General features: G+C 39.3%; 2 protein-coding genes across 3 annotated transcripts in view; both read left to right on the top strand.

Annotated features, from left to right (window-relative positions):
* pip5k1bb (phosphatidylinositol-4-phosphate 5-kinase, type I, beta b) overlaps window positions 1–12620 on the top strand; it is a 68740-nt gene extending 56120 nt beyond the window's left edge. Inside the window, exons 12-15 of the mRNA XM_088910224.1 lie at window positions 1062–1217; window positions 4675–4819; window positions 8359–8476; window positions 11250–12620. Of these exons, the coding sequence (XP_088766350.1) occupies window positions 1062–1217; window positions 4675–4819; window positions 8359–8476; window positions 11250–11252 (422 nt within the window). The 3' untranslated portion in view covers window positions 11253–12620. The remainder of the gene's footprint in view (window positions 1–1061; window positions 1218–4674; window positions 4820–8358; window positions 8477–11249) is intronic.
* A 2872-nt stretch (window positions 12621–15492) lies between these two features.
* On the top strand, window positions 15493–23837 carry fxn (frataxin). 2 transcript variants are annotated; one of them, XM_088909921.1, is made up of 6 exons: window positions 15493–15694; window positions 16070–16150; window positions 16515–16591; window positions 16960–17080; window positions 22298–22395; window positions 22936–23837. In XM_088909921.1, exons 1-6 carry the CDS (start codon window positions 15575–15577, stop codon window positions 23072–23074), a joined length of 636 nt encoding a protein of 211 aa, XP_088766047.1. In that variant the 5' UTR covers window positions 15493–15574; the 3' UTR covers window positions 23075–23837. The 2 variants fall into 2 exon arrangements, with proteins under 2 accessions (XP_088766047.1, XP_088766048.1); XM_088909922.1 differs by lacking the exon at window positions 16070–16150.
* The last annotated feature ends 496 nt before the right edge of the window (window positions 23838–24333 follow it).

Here is a 24333-nt window from a genome sequence, read left to right as displayed (position 1 = left end):
CAGAAGTTGCAAGCGAAAGGATGTTTTAAATAAAGTGTTGCACCTTAAATGTCGCAGTCAATGACATGTTTATCAGAAGAAACTAAAGTCAGGTTCCTATTCCACATCTCGATTTTGTCCCCACTAATTTCCATAAGCATATTTTGCCTGATTATATCTACATAAATTTACAACACAGAGTTTAAATTTGCCTCACGTGTTCCAAACCACAGATGAGAGACTTAAAGTATTGAAACTTGGCAGGTTCCCTCCTCCTCATTTCTGCTGTTTTTGCTGTATACAATTTCTGTTCAGAAAACTGCAGGCCCGGCCTGTGTGGAAGGGAGCTCTGCCTGGGGAGCGAGCTGTGTGTAACCTCAGTGATACTCTTCATTTCTTATCTCAGAGGAACGGCAGAGGCCGTTTTATGCCTTTATCCCTCTTGGTCGCCAGCTAAGAGACTGAAAAATAAAAAATAAGACTAGAAAATACATTAAAAATTTAAAGTTTGCTAACAAATCGACCACAGCCTGTGCAGCAGAAACCTTTTAACAGAGCAGCATTTACTGCATTTTACTGTAACACAAAGATAGAGTGATTAGAATTTTGTAGAACACTTTCAATATATACCACGTGCGTCTTTGAATTATGGAAAGGAAATGTGGCTGTGGCTTTGCTGACGGTCATTAAGCTTACATTTACTGGTTTTGTATTGACTTACTGGCTGACTTAAATAACACAAGGCCAATTCTAAAGAACAAGGAAACAAGCAAAACTGTTCCAGTGCGAATTCTATTAAAAAAGAATATTGAGGATTACTTTAGAAAAAGATTCCTTGTACATACATGTACACCACAGGCCTGTATCACATACCTAAATGAAACTTATGTGTGAACAATGTCTTGATCATTCTGCTGAGTTTATAATAATTTCTAATTATTTATAATAATAATTCTCTTTCTACATAATAAAAATGTGATGGCAATAACTGCCCTACCCCAAACCCATTGGAGGTGGGGATTCTCAAGGTCCTGCAGCCTTTTCTTCCACGTCGGTGACATTCTCCCCTCCGCCTCCCCCAGCTATCAAATGCTCTCCGTCGAAGAGAGCGCGGAACTCCATCCCAGCGCTGAAGGCGTCCTCGCAGGAGATCCTGTCCTCCCCGAACGAAGAGCGGTCCGAGGAGAGGAAGGACAGGCTCAGTGGTGCCCGAAGCCTCGCCAGCCTGGATGGACAAGGTACAAGAACCAAGAACGGCCATTTTGCAAAATCCGATGCTTCATCACAGTCGCAGGGTCCGACGTGCTTCACAGTGATGCTCCATCTGCAATAAAGCTCGTACGTGGGTTGCTTATGGGGAAAACAGCTAGGGGATCAGGACATTAGGGCAGGGGTCACTTATTTCATTATTCACCTGTATTAGCTGGCAGCCTTGAACTCTCCTTTAAACGCAAGGCGTCTCTGTGTCATCAGCCCTAGCCTTCCCCTGACTTCATCCTGACCTTTCTAAATCTATTATTAAAGCTCCTGAGTGGCAGTTTTTTTTTATTTTCATTGATGTATAAAAAGGCAGAAAACCAGAAAATGAATGACTAATGAAAAGTCCAGTTTTCGTTTTTTGAGCTTTTCAGGGCTCCTCTTAGCGTATTTTGGCAAAACAAATACAGGGGAAACCTCTCAATTGGGGTTAAGGGTCTTGCTCAGGGGCTCAATGGAGTAGGATTCCTCTGCCGGGCGGGGGATACGAACCAGCAACCTTCCAGCCACAGGCGCAGATCCTTAGCCACAGAGCCACCGCCTCTAAACATGCTTTCACTTTTGACTGGCAAGATTAAATTGAAACAGAAGATAACCCTGTAGTTGTATCCATGCATGAAGTCCTAACCCTGACCAGCTTTCACAATCATCCAACAAACTGTAACAATTATTTGTGGTGCTTGTTGTCTGTGGCACCAGCCCCGCCTGGAAACATTACCTGGCCACGCAGTGAGATACCCATGTGGCTTGAAGTGAAACTAAGCTGCCACACACTTTGCCATTCTGGTTGGGACCAGAACTGTTATTTTATTGTTAACGTATTGTCTTCTACAATGTGTGATATACTCAAGTGTTCCAAAGGTCCAATGCGATTTGCAAGTATTTTATCACACTCTTTCTCTGGGTTCCTGTTTCTTTTGGTGGCATATGATGATGCATGAACATGAGAAGGTGCCTTCCAGTAATGAAAGATCCGGACCATAAGCTAATGTTTGACAAAACTGAATGTGGGATTTCAGTGGTGGTGGTACAGTAGATACAGCTAGAATATACTCCTGTAGTGTCCCCTGTAGTGTGTGGGTTGCAACATACTGCAATAATGCAGTGAGTCATGAAACCTCTACTTCCTGACAAAAAAAACAGTCAGAAAGTCTTGCAGCTTGCAAGTATGGGCCATTCTGTGGTAGTTTATAGCATTTTAAGTTGGTTTCTGCTTTACCTCACAAATTACTTCAAAGAATGCCCTAACATTCAACACCATACCAATGCCAAAAACAACAGTTTTTTGCAAGGAAGGATACAGTATATCAGTAGTATGCATATAGGTTGATATCATGGCGTACAACCAATATAACAAAAATGAAATGTTCTATTCTTTAGCATTTAATGAAGTAAAAAATGTATTTCAGTGAATAATACCAATTTGAAGCCTTCCTGCAATCCTAGAGATACTTAGAGAACAAATTTTTTTTTAAAAAGAATCACCCAAGTTAAATGTTGAAACGAATCGATGGATATACTGTATGTATTTAGTAAAAAGGAAAATAGATTTTTATATTAATTAAATGGTATAGACATTCATAACTGATTCTAATACACTTGAGTGACTTTGCTGCATAAGCACTAAATCGCCTCATTAGAGAGATAGCTGACCATGCACAGGTGATGTGTTGATTTAACATATACCGGTATTTGAATGTCAAGCCTATGGACAAAATCAAGAAAACAACACTGAATGGGACCCTTGTGCCCCATTCATCAACAGAAAAATGTCTTGGATCCATCAATATTTTGGAAGCGCGTCATCTAGGACGTTCGTAGCCAGAAATGTCTAATCTGGCAAGATGTTACAGACGAACAAAGTCCAGCAAGCCAATTTCTGAGATAGATACCCTGAGTCACAACACCTCACCAAAATTGTAGATGTTCAGGGATGAAGACCTGGGAAAGAGTGTCTATCCACTACAAAACCCCACTTGTACTGATTGGTGGCAAACTGAATGCATGGCACTGCATTGATCAAGTCCTGGCGCCTCACGTGCTGTCCTTCATGTGAGCTCAACTTGATTTGACATTCTAACAGAAAAGTGCATGTCCTCAACATGTAAGTTATTCCGATGGTACCCTGCCAGACTTGAGCTCTTTTGAACATTTCTCGGATGAACAGGGACAACATGTGCCGTCTAGGCCTCAGAGACCAGCGAAATGGCACTTGCCTGTGTAGGATATACTAGAGGATTGAGACTGTATCCCAGAAGTCAGAATCTGCTACCTGGTGCAGATCATTACAGGTCTACAGTTTGCATTGTCTCAGACAGGGGCCACTATACAGGCTATCAGTCTGTCACTTTTACAGGAAACCCACTGTTGAACATACCTGTTGATGACCAGTTTTAAGCAGCCTAATGAATTTACTTCTGTCGTGTCTGTTCAATAAATTGGCAACGCACCTTCTACAAAGTCACTTTCCTGAATATCTTTGTGAATGTGTTGCAGCTGTAATTGATAACTTTCTTTGGATGCTCAGGGTATATTTTTTAATTTAACTATGACTTGTTTAAGTTATGGAAGGTATCGTAGCAACAGCACAACGTCCTTCAGCGGCAGTTTCTAAACAGATGTCAAGCGAAGTTATTTGTTCACATGTGGGGGCTTTTATTCTTTCCATTCTACAAAGCCCACTGCCACTGAAATTCAACAACAGTAATAATGATACTCCTGCCCTTGCAACTATGTAAACCATGGCTCTGTAGTTTTCAAAAGCTTTGGTTACATGCCAGAGACCTTCAGAAAAAATGTGGCAACATGTTCTTTTTGAATGGCAAACCTTATTTTTTTATTTTTTGACTGTTCTATCTTGATAAATGACCATTTAAAATACTGATAATGCAGATACGTAAGTCATAACAATATAAAGATGTCTAAGCTATATTTGCTATTTTTTGTACTAAATGCTAAACTAAGTTAAGCTAAGTACTTTAACAGCACAACCCCAGGGTTTGCTGAATGGCTCAAATAGTAAAACGTTTACTTTTTGAGACCTGCGATCCGAATATTTCTGATTCATTAGCTGTCCATTCCTGGGATTCCACTATGGGCATCACACAGTCCCCTGAGCATCACCATAGCTGGGAAGTGTGAGCTTCCTAGGATACTCCTAGGTTTCTACCCAACAACATTTTTATCAGGTTCACCTTTAGATAGTACTGATCTTCCCAACAAACATGTTTTTAAGTATTAGATTCACAGGGCTGGAGGGGATCTTCTTCCCAGGAGCTGTATTGGCACCTTCTGAGGACTTTTCTGGTACAGCTTAGGTCTCGCAGAAAATTTAACAGGGCTCTTGCTCAGTCCCTAGTAGACGTTATTATCGCAGCTGTCGAGAGCCCAGTAAACCGATCCACCCTTTTTAACCGCACACTGCATATTCTGTTTCAGTGTTTGGGTCCTATCTTCAGCCTGACCTCGTTCCACAGCCTCCGGCTCTGTTTGAAGCCGCCTCCATGGTAACCACCATCTCGTCCTCTTCCTTATACGGCAACGAGCCCTGCCTGGCGGGCGACCCCGACGACTCCGCCTACAGGTGCGTCTCGGACAGCCTCGCCAGCCAGCTGCATTCAAATTAAGGCAGTTCCCACCGAGTTCTGCCAACATGTATTTGATTAGATGTAATTTGATTTAGGTCTAAGCATGGTTCTTCTTAAAAGCCCTCAATTAAATGTGACCTTCTGGTGCAGCTTTTTACCCGTATTGCTCTCCTCGGTTTGTACATTTTATATGTCGATTTATTTTCTGTCCTCTTAACTATTAAATATTTAAGTGGTACTCTAACAGTTAATTCTCTAAAAACATCGTTGCAAGTTAAACAAAAGGTTTCTGACTCAAGGGTAGATCAAACAATGAATCTAATACAAACAATTAAGAGCTGCCAGGGCAACTTTTAAGAATTCAAGAGCTTGCTTTATACCCATGCAGTCCCTGGGGGAGCGAGGCTCTTGTCTGACATTGTGAAATTGACGTCACGACTCATGAGTTCCTTAGAAAGTCCTGCAAATGTAGTAGATCAACAGATATACAGGCCATCTTTTGCAGACGATTCGCTAAGTTAGTTTGGATGTGTCATTACAAAACAAGTCTACTTTGTGATACTGTGTGGATGTACACAGGACTTAATGCTCTTTTGATGGTTTACATTGCCTAATTACACTTACATAAGCAATTGCTTGTAAAGCACACTGTCTACCACTCTATACTTGAAAGTTGCTACATATTAAAAACAATGTATTAAATTGCAGGTATTAAGAACATTCTGAGCTTGCATTCAGTGGGGTGGGTAAAAGCTGTTTTCTTCCAGCTGTGAATAATTATTCACACCCTGTGACTATTTTTAGTACAATGACGTAAAGATAGCAAACATCTGAGCATTACATACTATTACTCAAATTTATTAACATTCAGCTATTTATGCACAGAACAAAACTAACCTAGTGGAATACATTTTTCCATTTAAGGATTATTTATGGTGTTGTACTTACTGTAGGATACCCAGATATTCTTAATGTGAAATGAACGATGCTTATCTGTGGAAATCCTTGCTCATCTCTCCAAGACTAGTGCAATTCCCTGCCTAGCTCGATGTGCTGTGGAATATATCACTTGTCACAGGTTCTACTGTTGTACACAGAGGAAATGTGGTATTGAGCCGAGATACCAAGAGTCTCACTCACTCACTCAGTCAACCCTGTACCAGGTGTGACAGTCACTGGATTAAGCTTCCAGCTTTTACCAGTGTCTGCAAAATTAAGCCAAGCTCCACCTTTGGAGCCCTATCTCACTTACATGGCCGGAAAATGTTCTTTGTTCTCTACTTTTCCAGCACGTCTGCCCATCACAAGACCAGAGGCTGTGCTTGCTATGTTCATTTATACCCTGAGAGGCAGGCCGATAAATGGCTGAGCCTCATTACACTGGAGGCCAACTAGCTAGCATTCCCTCTACCTACCTGGAAATACAGTATAGCGCCCTCTTTGGAGGAAATTCCAAACTTCAACAGTCAGGGTTATAGTGGGTAGAGGCTTCTCAGAACTCTTGGGGCAAAATAGATTCCCTCTATAACCCTGCCTGTCATTCTGTCATACAGACCATAAACCTCTGGCCATAAGAGATACCTGGGCTGAGGTGGGCTTTGGCCAAAGCAGGGGTGTAATGTGAGGTGTGACAGGGCAGCAAAAGAAAAGCAGCTGGCAAAAATGAAACCCCCCAAATGACGTTACTGTCGGGCCCACGGGCTTGGAGAAGATCGCTTTAAAGGAAGACTGAGATTGGGAAGATGATAAGCAACCGAAAAGCAGGGAAACAAGTGCAGCACAGATGTCGTTTAGAGTAAAAAAAAACATTATCTGTGAGTGCAAATATGTAGAACATGAGAGCATAAGAAAAGTTACGAGTGAGATGAGGCCATTGGAAAAATGACATGAGGATCCACTGGCTACATGCTTCATCCCATTCTGTTACATTTGCATTGTGTTGATAATGAATGTTTCAGCTGTTTTTACCTGAGACATGCATGTCATGTGACATAATGGCATTACAGGAGTCTGAGGGCCCCCTGTTGGTAGTTGTTATGAGACACACGCACTACGTACTGCTGCTGTAGACTGCTTAGATGGTCTGTCTCTTCCAAACACGGAGGTCTCGTGTTCAACAGCTGTTACATTCATTTTCGTTATTTTAATTTCATGTGTTATGTTTTTCCGTCCTGTTTCACAAACTTTTTTTAGTGGCCAAGGCCAATAAATTGTCTCTTTCCAATAAAGTAGATCTTGTCATTGTGTGTCCATGTCACTTCAACTACTGTTCCAGTTGTCTTTTAAAAATTAAATCAGCTGGTATGGAATTTTGTTATTTTTAGGCTATGTCTTAAGAATTTGTTATACAACTGTACCCAGAACAGTTACTGCTAACTAAACATCAGGTTAAAATTGTTAAACCATTAGTTACATAGAATGGGTTGCTACAGTTTAAGGTTTAGTTTTAAGGATTAACATCTTAAAGAGTATAAAGCTGTAATTACTAAAGTAAAGTGTAAGCGTTTGCCATTGTTTCGTTGTAGTTACAGTAGGAATTGGTATTTCATAACATGATATTCCGGCTTGCACAGTGCACTTTGAAAAACATCTACTCTTAGTACTGAATGTGGTTCAAGCCTCCATATCCCAGAACAATTCATGTGCTGGACTCTTGTTCGTATTTGCGATACAGGTATTTAATTTCAAAAGAACCAGACTTTTTACTAAAGGTATCCAAAAGCTGTAAATAATCCACCTAAAATAACAGCCCCTTTTATTGGATGGTTACTGCTGTTCGAGTAAAATACCATAAAAGGCACGAATAGTTTATTGGCTTAATTCCCTGGCTGAGAGAACGACTTTCAGCCTGTGAGGAGGAGGCTGGTGAAGCCCCACAATCTCCCTGTTTAATGAGGGGTGAGCCGGGAGCCCCTGTCAGGGGAGACAGGAGATAGGGTGGAGGGAGGGATACGAAACACGCAAGTGGGTGAAAAAGAAGCGGGATATTAATACGAAAGTGAGAGAGAGAGAGAGAGGTTTGAAATCCTTACAAATGTTTAAAACTCTATTAAGCGTTGATATTATACAGTCCTGTGTAAATGAGGACCAGATGAGTTCCCCCACTGATTAAAAATGTAGGTTGAATGCATATTTCTTCTGAATGGCGACGTCCCTTAACTGTGCGTGGAACAGTCTACCATGGCAGCTAATTCACTGCACTCCAGGGAAAACAGCAAAATGAGATTCTTGGAATAAACAGTTACTGGACAAGCAAGCAGGGTCACAGGGCCTCTGTTTGTAGACTTGCCTGTGTGCTCGTGTTTATACAGTATACTGCTGAAAAAGACATTTTTAGGCAAAATCAGGTGATAGGTTAGGAAATTAATTCTCATAATGTCTGATGCTATATTGAAACCCCAAAAATATTTTCTTGTAATATAACACTCGAGCTGATCCAAATAACTGGAGCTGGCAAGAAAGAAGTTATTTAATGCATCAGTGCTGCTTTGCTGTGAAAATATGATGTTATCTTTTTTCTGTTTTTTTTATTTAGAGAAATGTTGGCCTCCAGTTCCACGTTTACCTTAGAGGACAGTGCTATCTGCCTGACATCGGAACAGAGCACGCTGGATATTGACAAAGATGATGGCTCAGTGCTTGATGTCTACTTGGTAAGTAGCGATCACCAAGTTTGCCTCCAATTAAAAGTATGTCTAGATTAAGAACTGCAGTGAAGTTCCTTCACACTTTCAGATTTCAGGTTTTGCTTTGCCTTTTATTATGGACCTGTATGGGATGAAAATGGAGGCACATCAATGTTCTATACATAAGTGAAAATGCACAAGACATTGTGATTTATAATATGTTGTTGAAATGGCATTTCAGTCTTTAGGTTTAAACGACACAGCTCACCTACTTTGCTGTTATGACAGGCCTCTCTATTAATAGGTGGTTCCTAAGGTCTAAGCACATGAAATTCACAATAGACAGCAAAAACATGGTTGAGGAAGATGCACAATTAGACAATTAAAGACAAAATGGTTCTTAAAAGTCATTGGCTCTCCCTTGCAGTTGTCTATGTTCCACGAAAGATACACAGATAAGCAATCTCTCTGGCAGGCTGACCATGTGTTGTCTTGGGACATATCAGGTCATATACTGTGAAATCTGGTCTTGGTAACCTCTGCTCGATGCTCTCCTTTCCTTCTTCCTTTTCCCTGAGTAGTTGCAAGTCAGGACAATGGAGCAGTTCACTATAGAGGTTTAGCTGAAGATGATTGTGGTGTTTAGTTGCTCTTAATCTGCTGTCCACACAAAGGTCTTATTGTTCTATGACATCACTCTGGGCATCTTCACAAAAAAGGCTTTGAAAGCCTTTTGAAAATACCTAGAAGCTTCTAAAAAACATAAATGTTGAGGGAGGAAAGACATACCTGATGTAATACTAATGTATCAAAATATTTTTCTGCTAAAGGCTTTGTCAGTGCTGAAACTCAGACTTGCATTTATTTGACATACAAGACAAGAAAAGTCATTTCAAACTAGAGAAATGTATTCCCTAATAAGGTGGCATCGGTTTTGGGATATTTCAGAATGTGGGGTTTCACAGTTCCTTTGCTCATCATTAAACCTGCATTCACAGGTTTCTGTGAATGTGATTGAACTAGACTCTAATGAAGCCACTATGGCTCTTTACTCTGTTTTTAGAAGTAGAACAATTATGTTTTCACAACCAAAATGTTTTTCTTCCATATGGAGTATCAGTATGATGGAAACTGGGCTGTGGTCACCGAAAATGATTTGCATTCATCCCAGATCACAAATGGCGTAGAAAGGACAACCTGAGAGAAACGTCTGCACTGAGAGCGAATTGCATTTCTGGAGTCAGAATTGCAGTGTTGCTGTGACAGCCCGCTGTCTTGAGTAGACAGACTGCTGAGATGCCAGCCTGCGTTCAGTTTCAGTCCATTCACCTGGAAAATTGGCTTCTGAGTTCCTTGGGAATTTTCTGAAAATCAGAACAGTGACAGGAGTTCTTTTCCTTACATGTATCATGTCAGTATGAATCCTTATTTATACATCTTTAAATAACAGACAAGTCGTTTTCTTGATAGTTAGTTTTTTATCAAATAATGTCATAAATGCAGGTACACATATGTTTTTAAACCCATTATCCCTGTACACTGTTAACCTCACAGGGAAGTAAAACATACAGCAAAGAACTAGAATCTAGTTTAGAAAGTTATTCTTTTAAGCATTTTATCCATGGTCTTAGTACAGCACATAGTGTACAGTTTTCTTTGGCTATATTTGCCATGTTGTATGTATACTATAGTCAGACAACAGTGGACTTTACTGTTATTCAATAATTATCAATTGTTAATTACAGTCTACAAGACTATAACAGGTAGTCTTACAACTGCTGCAAATATTACACCATACATATAGTAAACTGTTTGGTTTAAGAGTACCAACTACTGTACAAGAAAAAGAAACCAATTGCAAAAATGTTCAGATCATCTCTTGCAAGGTAATCACAGAAAATGATCCTTAACATGTAATGTCTCATACAAGCCAAGCCAAATTACAATAACTAACCCTAAATGGACATTTGCACACCAACCTCTTACTTAAGCAGTACTGACCATTCCTTATGCTAGTAAGTAATCTTCAGTTTCTTCTGTAGACAGTTTGTCATCCATTACTGTCCAATTTAAATTTTTCAACACCAGGGTAAGCAGAATGTTGTTTTATGTATCTGTACACTATTTTATGATATATTTTACATTGATTAGTTTATGCATTTCGGTGAACATTTACACATTCACACCTCCATTCCTCTGGTCCAGTTTACTCTAGAATTGTTATTTACCAAACCGTCAGTTGCTGTCTGGCCATGACATCGTCTGTCTTTGTTGCCATGGTAGCATGCTGGTTGGTGTGGAGTTAGCTCTGTAGTAAACAGACACCGACGAGAGAAGTAAAAGAGGAGTATCTCAGTCTTGGTCAAAGCAGCACACCCTACTGTTTAGTCCTTTAGTCCTGGATTTTACTGCGGGCAATCATTGTGTTTTGCATTTGGAAATCTGCCGTTGTTCTATATAATGTTTTTCTGTTTACAAAAAGATTAACTCAAACCAGTAAACTAGCCGATCACAAGTGTTGTGTGTTTGTTAAAAAAGCAATGGATTTAACAGTTATTCACTGTTCTTGGAATATGTTTCAGAAAACGTGCAATTTATTTTTTGTGAAGAACATGTTAATAGGATTTACAAATGATTTATTTTAAGAGAAAATACAATCCCTGGTGGTCACGTTTCTATTAGAAATACAGGAGAATATAAATCTTTACCATAAGAATAATCAAAAAGGGACCCTTACTGAACTACCTCTTTCTTTTCACATTACCACAAATTAATATTGTGTTTTGGTGTTTTTTTACAGTAATCTGTGACAGCCAGCTTACCATCGGATAATTGCATTTTATCCACTCCAGTGTCCTGGAAACACAGGAAGTCTCTTCCCTAGGGACCGACACTGAGGACACTCCACTGGACACTGTGTAGTCTTCATGCAAACCAGCGGCCCCATCCCAACAGCCCTGGCTGGTGGTCACGTGCCCAACATCCATACCAGAGCTGCTATGTTCTTCTAATATGAATTATTGCCAATTCATCATAGACAAGGAAAGAAAGACTGGAATAATCACTTTGATGTAAATCAGTTTAAATTACATGTGATTTCATTTGCATGTGTTTAGATCCAGTTAAGAGTGAATATTGTTATTTTGCTTCTTAGGGCTTGCCAAATCTGTCCTTCAATGCCAAAAGCTTTTACTATATTTCTTTTCACTTATATATATATATGTGTGTGTGTATTTGTTTGACTGAAGGTTTTGTTTTCTGCTGGTTGAAACTGATTTATGCAATTTAATATTGTTGCACATGCTTTATAGAAGCCTGCTTTAAGAAATGAAGTTTACACTGGTGGTTTCATAGTCAAGCAGAATGGTTATTTTATTAAAACTGCACTATCCCTTTCTAAAGGATAAATTAGGCTAAATTTGATATATCCCTGCAGGCACTCCAAAGGCTTTGCTAAATTCTTCCAATGCCAGTCAAATGCAAATATGTGTAATTGTGATGTGTTGTAAATAGTATCGTCAAATTGTTATATTTAATATATTATAAGAGATATCTGAAAATTCCATTGTCTGGGACAGTCTGCCCATACATAATGTGAAATGTTTAACACTGTTGAAATTAATGAGGTTTTGCCTAAAGTTTTCTAAAATGTCAGAAATATTGAAATATTATTAATTGGAATGGGAATGGGTTCAGAAATCATAACACAGCATTGAGCACTGCACAAATTAAAAATATTTCACCAGTGCTTAGATCAAAAGTTGAGCTTTACTAGTAAAGATAACTAAATAGGTGGACTAGAGAAATATTAACTTATGGTTAGGTGAGTACCATTTCTGTTTGCACAAGAGAAGGTTTTGGTGGTATTTTTTTACCATGTCACAAAATATATTTTCTCAGGATACTTCATATGAAAGGTATCTTTATATCACGTAGCAAAGACTAAGCGATAGTGCATTTTTAACACTGAAGCTATTTAATGATTTCCTCTTGGACTATATTATAGTGTCCTTGAAGTTCATGACCACAACTTTTTTGGGGGGAAAGAGACCATAATTTATTGAATAATTGTTTGCTGAAGATGAAAATATTTTATTCTTGAAATGTAAAAAGGTCATATTTATAGAGAAAATAAACTATTATATGTAAAATTAAAATCCTTTATGCAGAATTATATTGGGTTAATCTTTCTTCCACTGTTGTCTTCCTTGCGGATCACTGTCAAAATTCACTAAAGGCATTGTGTGGAGAACTACATCTGTTGACACGTGCACATGACTTAAACGCTGAAGTCTGACTCCCCAATACTGTAGTTAACCCAGGGTACTGAATTAAGTCATCTCTAGCTTGTAAAAAATATTTGAGCCGTACTGCATGATTTGAAATGGACAAGACACGACTTTTTTAAAAAACTGAATGTAGATCAGGTGTGCCCTCTAGTGTTCGCTTTGTGTGTTTATCGGACAAGAAAATGTGAAAATTGAAAAGCACGCATTTTAGACGCAGAACATATTTACAGCACTTCTCCTTAACTGAACATGTGTGAATAACTGATTATTCTAGATTCCAACTGTTCACAGTCAGATATATAACAGACAGACATATGCAACTGTAAATTTCTAGAACAGTTGTGTACTCAAAAACATACAACGCATTTTTCAGTGTAAAACTAATTTATAAAGCAGCTTTCTGGTGGTAGGGAGAGATTTCATAAATGTGTATATTCTTTTTTTACCTGCTGCTGCTGCTGTGCGAACGTTTTGAACATGTCACGTTATTGTGGAGGGAGTCCAACTGAAGATATTCACAAAATTCCGATATAAATTCACAATAGAAGCTGTCCCTAGTTTAGTAATAATCCAGGACAATGAGCAGTTTTTAGCAATCACATTTGTTTGAAAGCACAATGAACCTCACAATCACACACTAGCTAGAAGGTATAGACGTGACTCTCCACCAGTTGTCGCTGAACCTACGTCTTATAAGCTGTTTTATTGGCCAGCAACCATGTCACCCTTCAACTCACAACTAGCAACCCACTGAAGCTCAGCAGGTGTGAGCCTGGTCAGTACCTGGATGAGAGACTTCCTGGGGGAAAAACTAAGGTCCCTGCTGGAAAAGGAGTTAGTGGGGCCAGCAGGGGGCCCTAACCCTGTGGTCTGTGTGGGTCCTAATGCCCCAGTTTAGTAACGGAGACTCTGTACTGTAAAAGGTGCCGTCTTTTGGATGAGATGTGAATCTTAGGTCCAAGACCCATAGAGTATTGGTCTGTGGTTGTTTCTCAAAAAAGAGTGGGGTGTTACCCTGGCATCCTGGCCAAATGTCCCATTGGCCTTTACCATGGCCTCCTAATAATCCCCATCTCTGAACTGGCTTCTCCTCCCTGCTGATAGCTGATGTGTGGTAAGTGTACTAGTGCACTATGGCTGCTGTCGCATCATCCTGGTGGGGCTGCACCCTGCTGGTGGTAGAGGGATGGAGTGCTGCAGTACATCTTCAACCTGAGTTACACATTTTTTATGAATCAGTGGTGGCGGCGGCCATCTTCTACACTGTTGTGTGTTGGGGGCGGCAGCATCATGGCAAGAGATATAAATAGACTCAATAAACTCATCATGAAGGCTGGCTCTGCCTTGACCCCCCGGAGGTGGTGGCTGAGAGGAGAATGCTGACCAAGCTCACAGCCATCATGAACAACACCTCTCATCCACTTCATGGGACTGTTACTGGGCAGCGGAGCACTTTTAGCAATAGACTGCTCCAGCTACGGTGTTCAAGGGAATGTTTCCGCAGGTCCTTCCTCCCGGCGGCTGTCAGGGTGTATAACACTGCCCTAGGCTAGGCCTATAAGCCCTTCATCTGCTAATCTATGGACAGCATGTTGCACTCATGTACTTTTTGGACACTGCATTAATATACTGTTTATACTGTGGGTTTTTTTCAACCCATGCGCATTTTGTATATATGTTATTGTTTTACAGTGACTATTAGCATATTTTGCACACACCTAACTCTTATTTTTTTTTGTATTGCTGTACTTATTTTAGTTTTAGTCTATTCTGATGTCTGTCTTGCTTGTCTTGGGCTGGGCTGCTGTAACACCTCAATTTCCCTTTGGGATCAATAAAGTCTTATCTATCTATTCTCTAAACATAATTTTATGTAATATATCTGTAATGATATTTAGCAATGCAACTTAAATACACTAGTATTGTACTAATAGATGTTAGGACTGTGCGGCATCTCAGGTTACTTGACGACACTATTACGACAGGACAAAAGTGTAAAACAATTACGTGAGCACGTGAAATAAATGACTAGCTGAAGCTAGCTGTTCATTAAAAGCTTGTTTCATTATTGGACAACTAATGAACATTACAATGTCTGCTCTTTACATATAGAAAAAAATATATGCTCCCTTTTTGCAAAATTATTTAAATTGCTAAAGGATTATTGAGATTTTTGGTACAGCAGAACTCCAATCCTCCATTTTGCTTTCATTTTTTTGTTTTTGTAGGACCTATCGGCTGCCAAGAGATGGCAGGCTTTCTCATTTTGGTAGACGGCAAATTAAATAGTTTATACATTAATGATTATAGTGGTCAATGAGTGAAAAAAACCGCCCACCGTAGAGACGCTTTAAACATAATCAATGGTAATTACTCTCACTGACCTAGAAATTCTACTATTAAAATTAAAATGTTTAACACTCTCAATTTTTAATGTAATATGCGTAATTTAAAGTTTTTGTAGTACCGTTTTTCTCCAGTTTATCCCTATAGAATATATAGGAATAAATACCACGTCTTAATGTCAAATCACCAAATCTATTTCCTTAACACGTTGGTGAAAGAACAGCAATTCTACGCACCCGGTTAAAATGGGCATTTTAAACTTTCGGCGGGAACGCCATGTGATAACGCAGTGAGTTTTACAGTTTTTCAAGGGCAGAGGCGTGGCTATCCTGGGGCTGATCTCACGCACTATTTGATTTGCTGGAAACCCGGACACAGACAGATCATGATAGACAAATACAACCGAATTTGAGAAGTCGATCGTTTCAGACCCTATCAATCGGTCTCATAGTTGGTGGTCGCGTTTTAATGTCATACACCTTTAGAGACCATGTCAGGGCTGAGTAGGAGAGTGGTCTGCATTTACCAGTTCGCACGCAATTTGACTTCTCCGAATGCATCATCAGCTACATACACGTGTTGGAAGGCTAAAACATTCCTGTCAAATCATGTAAGTACAGCGTTTGCTGTGTCGCTAAGGTCAAGGTACGTAGTTCGATATGCATGAAAACTTTAATAATGCTGAATGTCTGTTTTTATGATACCGAATAAATACATCCTTAGACGCATAGCTCGGTAACGGTAGAATTAACAAATCTGAATTGATACATTTTCCATTCTTAACTACGTTGATGATATTTATCTAACACAAAGTGTTTTGATTGTTGATTCTTTGACACACTGAAATAGGTTGAGGAGTTTCTTGGCTCATTTGTACCTCCTAGAAAGCGGAGACCATATTTTGTCAGCTCGCCGCCTTTCTGCTGACGCTTTTCGTGTGGAGACCGTGAGGCTCATCGCAGTAAAGCGCCTGTCTGTCTTTCAGAGCCCCCGGTGCGCCGGGCACCTACCCGGGTGGGCAGCGTCTTCACTGGGGAAGTACGGAGGCGCCCGGGAGCCCCCCAAGGTTCTGCATTCAGATTGACAGACCCTTACATACGTGTCTCATTATTTAACTACTTATTTTGTGATTAAATGGATTTCATTGTTCAAACGAGTCAACTTGCAGTAGACGTTCGGTAACTCTCTAACCTGCCTGCAGTTACAGAAGAGAGGACAGCGCTGTCGATGACTGATGACAGATGTTTGTGGTTTGTTGGGGATAGTTATATCTACTGCACAATTGGTAATTCCCAGTGTATTTTAATTGCAGCTGATTGGATTATGTCGCTATCGAGTGATGATTATACAACGAAATAGGCAGGCCAGCGCTTTGGTGTTATTAAGTTGAGCCTTGTGAGTCAAATTATTGCTGGTTTCCCTAATTTCAGTTGCTTGTGGCACAACTGCCTGGAAGAGTATTGGGGGCAAATATTCACTTCACCACAGAAAATGCATCGGATCTAAGGTAACAAACTTTGATTAAAGCTTTTCTCAAGTATTGTTTGGTAACTGGTGAATATTTTGCACCAGTTTAAGGTATTGGGGGGGAAAGCTAAAGCTGAAACATAAACCAGTTTTGAAACATACTGTACTGAGTGCGATCGTTATATTCGTAGTCAAAGAAGCCATACTGTAAATAGGTGCGTGCAATAGTTATATTCTGAAACATTTTAGCACGTTATTGCGGGTGTAATGTATTTTTACTGTGAAAGTTGTTTTACACTAAATAACAGATAACATAATATGTGATTTCTGAAATAATAAAATGTAAAAGAAACAGTTAATTTCCATCCACTTCAGCAATACCGTCAACTACTCTCTTCAACATTGCAGTGTGTTAGAGGAAGCTACATATGAAAAACTTGCTGAGGAAACGCTGGATGCTCTAGCAGAATACTTTGAAGATCTCACAGATCAGCCATTCACATCTGGAGAGTACGATGTTACATTTTCAGTGAGTATTGCCTTTTTTTGAAGTATAATGGAATATTTCATGCTATTACAGTATATTCTTACTGTCCAATTGAACAGGTAGGGTTTGATCCACTAGGTGGCACTAGAAAAACAGATCACATGTGCCTGAACGCAGAAAGAAAAATTCCCCACCCGTGTTCTGATAACATTAACAGTTCATCATTGATATTAGACTGGAATATTTATTTTTAGAAGATATTATTCTTTGTGATGTGGTCTGTAGGTCAAGGATGGTTTTAGTAACGGAAAATCTATCTGCACAGCCATACAGTAGGGCCTCACCTGAATCTTGAACTAAGAACCTTCCAATTACCAGAGGAGCCCAGGAGGATAGATAAAGCAGTGGTCAGGTATATGTATGCATGCTTAGAAATGGAAAGATTAAATGCGTGTGAATGGATGGTCACATCAAATGCGCACGTATACCCTTGTCAATTTTGCAGCTGTAGAGGTGTCGAAATTGTTATCGCCTACAGAAGAGCTTCATCAAGTTCTGCCGTTTTTATAAAACGGTCTGTTCACAGGCAAAGTCCTTTAAAGCAAACTGACGCACCTCTTTGCTCTACATTCTCACAGATGTGGCAGCTCCTAAGTGGCTCCTAAAATGAAAGACCTTCAAATTCCACAAAAGTGTTCAGCCTGTCCCCGTGTGTCTGCATGTAATTCCACTTGCTATGTTATGCTCATTATAAAAAAAACGAAAACTTATAAGGCGACCTTGTTCAGAGTCCTGTCGCTAAAACAAGAGCCTTGGAATCTGAACAAGAGATTGAAATTGTGCTTTGTGGATCAATCTGTTTGAGTTGGATATTTGCATACAATGGGAATAGAATTTTAGTAAGGAATAGCAAGAGATGCACCCATCCACTTTCCGACCGCTTCATCGATTGCAGGGTCACAGGGGAGCAGGAGCCTGTCCCGGCAAGCAGTAGGTGTGAGGCAGGAAACAAATGTGTCAATGCAGAAAAATAAGTAACTACTGAAAAAACTTTTACCTTTCCATATGTCCATATTGTATATGTTGTCATAGCAGGGTGCATTCAGTATGTTTAATTCTAAATGGAGAACACAAATGTGACTTGTATAGAGACAGTGGTATTAATTGTATGAGAAAGTTGATATCCATAGCTTTGACCTTATGTCAGACTCTCGTTGTCAATGCGAGTGATTACTGTGCACTTGAAGATCATTTTACAGCTGTTTAAAACCTTTGTCTTGCTCTTAAATATTTGTCAGCCCGATTTACAGGGGTGGTTTACAAGATATTTTTAAAAGCAGGCTTTGTCATTTCGTTCTTTATTACCGGGTAAGTCTTTCAGACCTCAGGGTGGTGCTCTAGGCCCTTTCTTCTGTATTGTCTGGCGCTGGAGAGGGATGGGGAAAAAAATAGCTGGTATCGTTTTATTTTTAGGTTCCCATCTGTCATGTTGTGTAAGTGACAAGAGAAGTAAACTCCAAATCAATACACAGCTGTCAGCAACAGAAAAGCTATACTTTCAGTGTTGGGGTGGGCCGAGAATGTCTCTGTAAACACATGAGTGCAGCATTGTTCTCTGATCAGATGCAGTGTGGAGATACTAGTGTTGAAGTGTGCCAGCGCAGGGTGGAGGAGTGGGGTTGGGCATAGTGTCTCACAGCGAAATACCAGTCAAAATAAACACCAACAAACTGCTTCTTCAGCTGGCTGAGCAAGATGGAAAAATTATTCCTGCTTTTCCACTCTTGGGTTTCCAGCCAAGGGTTAAAGATTTGCATTTCCTAGCTGTTTGGTCCATTTCATGTTTTTCAATCTGCCTGCTTGTATACAAATTGCCTTTCCAATTTACAGTGAAATACTGTATAGCAGAGGGGATGTTTTTCTGATGTCTTTATTTTTTTGGTTGAAATGAAGTAATTTGCTGCAATATTGCAGTGTCATCCTTGTTAGCAAACACTGCTATGAAACACTATCATTCACATGATCAGTACGCACAAAGTTCTTTCTGTGCATTGAACTGAACATAAACGGGTTATTCAAACATCCCAGTCTTGATTTGGATTCTAATGTTTTATTGGGGAATTATGTCTTCTTCTGCCAAAGCCTGTGACTAAATCAGACTTTAAAAACATTCAGGGGTTTATGTTCATATTCTAAAGTGCCCCTATCAGTTTATCTACTTGAATCCTAAAATAGAAAAGCTACTTGCCATTTCGTTGTCCTCAGATTACCATGAATGCAATGGGTTAGAAGTAACAAGAGGCATTACTTAGTGATGTCTAAAGCAGGGGTACCCAATTTTGGGGCTTGGGGCTGGGTACCCCCGTACCTACTGCTTTTTTTTCATTCTACCTTTGCACGTAATTAAGTAATTGAACCCTTAATAGACCTCATGATAAGTTTTAATTAAACTGTTTATTTTAATTGTTTTTCAAGTCCTAAACATGTAGGAGGTTACCTTTTAACTACTCTGTTTCTTAAGTAATTTAAGTAACTTAAAATCTCTAACTTTGGAATAGAAAATAGAGAACCTTTTAAAGGTTCTAACCAAGCATCTCGTCAGCTGACTTAATGAGTAAAGAGCTCAGCTGCAATGGAAACCAGCAGGTGTTTGGGTCCCCAGCACCAGGGCTCAGAACCCCTGCTGTCAGGAATTCCTGTCGTCAAGCAGTTTCAGGAGGTTGGCGCAGGACTGGTTGAGTGGTGCTGTTTGACCTGGGCTCCCCATCGGCAGCACAGAGGTCTGTGTCTCTCCAGGCGCAAGAAAGTTATTGATTTTCCACAGAGGACAGGATTCCAGCCAGAGTCTAGTTGGCTGATATCCACATATCGCTGTGTTTAACATTTGCTTGGGGGATAAATGTACTGATAAGAAGGTGAGATATTTTTTTAAACTAGTGTCCTTTTTCTTATACCCTCTGGTTTGCAGTTTGAGTTGGAAGATGTGTTTTATTATCAGTAACATAAAATAAGACTGTACAAGTTTATTTAAGTGGTGCATTTTTTGCTGCATTTGTCCAGCATAATTTTATATTTTAGTCGATGTGTGATAAAATTGCAGGTGACTCAGAATGTATAAATCAACTACCGTACACCTAAAATCTAGATGGTATTTATTTTTAGACGGTACTTTTTAACTGCACATATGCTACAGGACAAATACAGTAAATGGCTGTGTTCAAAAAGATATTTCTGTCATTGTAAATTTGACCTTTTGTGGAAGGAGTCTCTCAAGTTTCCATTGGTTACTTTCCCTGGTGGAATAGAATTACATGTAGAAAAAAGTACATCTCCAAAGAATTTGAGTTCTGTTTGTTCTTGTTAAGGGTGTGGGAGCCTCACTCTAATCAGGCTGGCAAATCAGTGTACACAGCTGTAAATTTTTGATTGTTACCTTATCTAAGTTTCTGCTAACTTTGTTTGTGCCGTTGATTCTTAAGAGACAGCACCTACACTTCATAGTGTTGTGACCTGTATCACGTACGGAATGAATGCTGTGAAGACAGACTTGAGGGAAATAAAACTTTTTTTTCACAAAATCTCAAGGTATTGTGTAGATGAACACTTCACTATGAGTTTCAGGCAAAACTCAAAAGTTTGTTCCTGGCTTTAAGTAGAATATTCTATCTTAAATAGTCCTTATTACTTTTCCCTTTTAAATTCAAACGGTAACTTCAGAAACAGTGTGAGAGTGTGAAACAATGTTGTCATAGCTCCTGTAGTATGTTAACGTGAAAGATGAAAGAAAAGGTGCACAATTTTTTCATTAAAATTTTCCAGGTATTATTTTTTACAACCCAATACAAACTTGGACAATGTAAGAGTATATGTATGCCCTAACATTCAAGGGATGTGTCAGTTGAATCCTCCATATCTACATACTGTATATGAAACATTCATTGCAGTTTTTTCTTGCCTAGGAAAATTCATTAGCTCATACTTGCCATAACTGCAGTAGTGTGGATAACAAATAAGCATGATTTCTACTTTTCAAGCTAAAAAGTAGCATTTTCCCTTTTGTGTCTGGTTGTTTGTGATATTCCTGTAGCATACTCGCTTATTTTAAGACCGGAGGAAAACATGAATCACTAATGGCTGTCCTGTCTTCTGTAATTGCTCTCTGTGTGCTGACGTGTCATGCAGCACTATTTAAAAGAAGTAAGGTAAAGAAAATGAATTCAGTAAACTTGGCTTAGAAGATATAATGATGTTATTTGAAATGCAATTATATGTGCCTTGGAGGTTTGCCGTTAGCTTTGCCTTGGCACTTTTGCAGCCTTACAGAACTAATCTCACCACAGATCAAGGCCTCCCTGAGTATACAGTACTCAGCTTTGCCCTTGTAAATCACCTTATAAATGATGTTCTTTCAGTCAGTTACATAGTTATCATCTAGGTTTTATGGGTTTTCGGTGCCCATCATATATTACTCTTTTTTAGTATTTAGTATTTCGTTTGGGTAAGTATTTTTGTCATTTCAGTTGCAACCTTGAGAATAACTAATGGCTTCAGAGAAAGTTTGTAGCACTTGCATAAGTTTAAAGCCTTCATTTTTTGATCAAGAGTTATTTTAATTATCTACCTGCCCAAGTTAATTTTCTACCGCCAGCTGTTTACATGTTGGCTTCATGGCCACAAACCTCGTGCTGCACGAGCATGAAGACGTGTGGACACGCTCTCCCAAACCAGCCCCCTATCGGAGCTGTTCCTTCCTGGACCCACAAGCCCCGCATCACTCCGCAAGGGGAGTTCACACACACACCGAGGAGTGATGCATCTCTCACTGACGTCTTTGCAAATTCACAGATGTCAAGAAAGTCCCAGGAGTAACTGCTATTCCAAAACCTGACAGACTGCGGTGGCACTTACAGATATCTTCAGTTTAAGTGACAGAACATAATTCGCACTATTGGAAAGTATAATGTTTTGATCAAAAGTGTCTTCTGTGCCTTAATGAAGGTTTGCATCCAGTGTTAATGTGTTCATAACAAACACGGATGAGTTATTCTTGAAAGCACACAATTGTAATGCATTTCAGACAATGAGAGAGTTTTATTATTTTCATATAGTGTTATATGTCAGTCACACATCTGTAGATACAATTACAGTTTTGGACTAAAATTTGGGAAAAATCATGATCTGGGTGAATGTGAAGTAATTGGGAATTATTAGTTGTTTGAAAAAGAAAATGGAAAGCTTGTGTTTTTCTTTTCATTCTAGAGTGGGGTACTCACAGTGAAGATAAGTAGTGACTATGGAACCTACGTTATTAACAAGCAGACTCCAAATAAACAGATCTGGCTCTCCTCTCCTGTGAGGTATGTGGCATACAGCTGTCCATCCTTTCTTCACAGCAGTTAACAACACTGCATGCAGCACTCTGGGAATGGGGAACATTTTTTTATTAGTTCATGATGTTTTCTATGATTTGCATTGCGTTACTGCATCTGAGTAAGATGCTTTATGAGGCACAAAGGAAAGTTTTGAGCTCCTTTTATTTCTTTCGAGATAGTAGTTTCCAAAAGCCAGGATACTCGTAAAGGGTTTCAAACGTACTCTGTTTTATTGACTTAAAACCACTACACAAATTCTGCATTATATCTTCTTATAATTTGAAAATGTAATTATATGAATGGATATTTATTCTTTTAAATACATTTTACTTGGCTGCTTAAATGTGCATTATCCAAAATAGTCGAGTGGAACAAAACTGTTTAGTTCTTATCTGAAATACCCATTTAACTTTGACCAAAAGTAGTTCTTGTTATTGTAATTAGTCCTTAGGTTATAGGGAGCTCATTGTGTATTGGCTTTACATATTTTTGCAAATTTATCATGCCTTTTTTTTTTTCTTTCAGTGGGCCAAAACGCTATGACTGGACAGGAGAGCGTTGGGTGTATTCACACGATGGGATGAGCTTACACGATCTGCTCGGCAAAGAACTCTCTGCCATTTTCAGCACCAAAATAGACTTGTCAGGCGTGTTGTATTCTTGAAAGACAGTCAAAGGGAAGAAATGCTTATTCCAAATCTGTGGTAACTGTAAACTGTAGATTCTCTACTGTAATTCAGATCTTTCACTGTAAGCGTGTATATTTCTGTTATGCGTTTTAGAAATTGCCAAAAGATTTTCTTGTTATACTTGATGTACGTTTCTTGTGAATATGTATAAACAATTTGTACCAATATGTTTATCCAGAAGGATGGCATGGTGGCACAGTGTTTACCTTTGTTGCCTTGCAGCGCAGGGGCACGGGGCTCAGTTCCGGATCTGGGGTGCTGCTGTTTCTATGTGGAGTTTGAATGTGCCCCCCGTGTTTATGTGGGGTTTCCTCCGGGTGCTCTGGTTTCCTTTCCGCAGTCGGAAGACATACAGTCATGTTAACTGGGTTTTGGGAAAACTGGCCGTGCTGTGAGTGGATCTCTTTCTGTGTGTGCTCTGCGATGGACTTGCGTCCAGTCCAGGGTCTATCCTGCCTTGTACCTGCTGCTTCTCGAGACCGACTCCGTCACCAGTGGCCCTGTACTGGATGAAGCGGTTACAAAAGGGATGGATGAACGTGTATCCAGGCAGATTTTTTTTTATGATGTTTTTCTTTATTTATAATAAGAACTAAGTTTGTTCTGAAAGTTCTTATTGTGGTGGTGGTTATAGTGGGGTTTTTTTTTTCTAAAAAACAGATGAATGTGTGTGTCTGATATACCGAAAAACTTCCTCTTCTGTTAAGGAATAGTAATCAGTAAAAACTAAATGCAAGTATAGCTTTTGTTGTGAATCTTGAATTAGAACTAAAAATGAATAAGAGGAGTTTGTAGAGCAAGTCAAATCTTGCCTTGGAGTAGTTTCATTAACATTCCTTTCCAAATTTAGTACCTGGAGATGTAATGCTATCCTTGGCATTTAATCATACCTGACCTTCTTCCTAAAGATAACATTATTACAGTAAATGCTTAGCTTGATTCAGACTTCAAGAACAAGGATTCCATAGATCAGTGCAATCAAGGAATAGATCCATATCAGTCCTTGATCTGAACATGTCTTGAGTGATACTTGCTTTCCCTTGATTTTTATTCTTCCATATACCTTTTAACAATAGGAAAATAATTAAGTAGCAATGGGAGGAATTTTAAATTCTTTGAGATTTGGTGGGGAAAATCTCTCTCAGCCCATTGTTCTCTGCCTGTTTTTTTTAATGTGGATTCTTACGCTGAAATCTTTTTTTTTTTTTAGATGCCTCAAAATAACTCTTATTAA

The sequence above is a fragment of the Atractosteus spatula genome, chromosome 3, assembly GCF_055471065.1.
Source record: "Atractosteus spatula isolate fAtrSpa1 chromosome 3, fAtrSpa1.hap1, whole genome shotgun sequence".
In the NCBI taxonomy this organism is placed as follows: Eukaryota; Metazoa; Chordata; class Actinopteri; order Semionotiformes; family Lepisosteidae; genus Atractosteus; species Atractosteus spatula.
Note: the sequence above shows the minus strand (reverse complement) of the source record. Positions and strands in the feature narration are given on the sequence as shown.

Coding starts and splice junctions, on each gene's coding strand:
- fxn (XM_088909921.1), top strand. CDS start 15,575: ATGTCAGGGCTGAGTAGGAGAGTGGTCTGCATTTACCAGTTCGCACGC. Junction 15,695..16,069: donor AAACATTCCTGTCAAATCAT/GTAAGTACAGCG, acceptor TCTGTCTTTCAG/AGCCCCCGGTGCGCCGGGCA. Junction 17,081..22,297: donor AGTACGATGTTACATTTTCA/GTGAGTATTGCC, acceptor TTTTCATTCTAG/AGTGGGGTACTCACAGTGAA.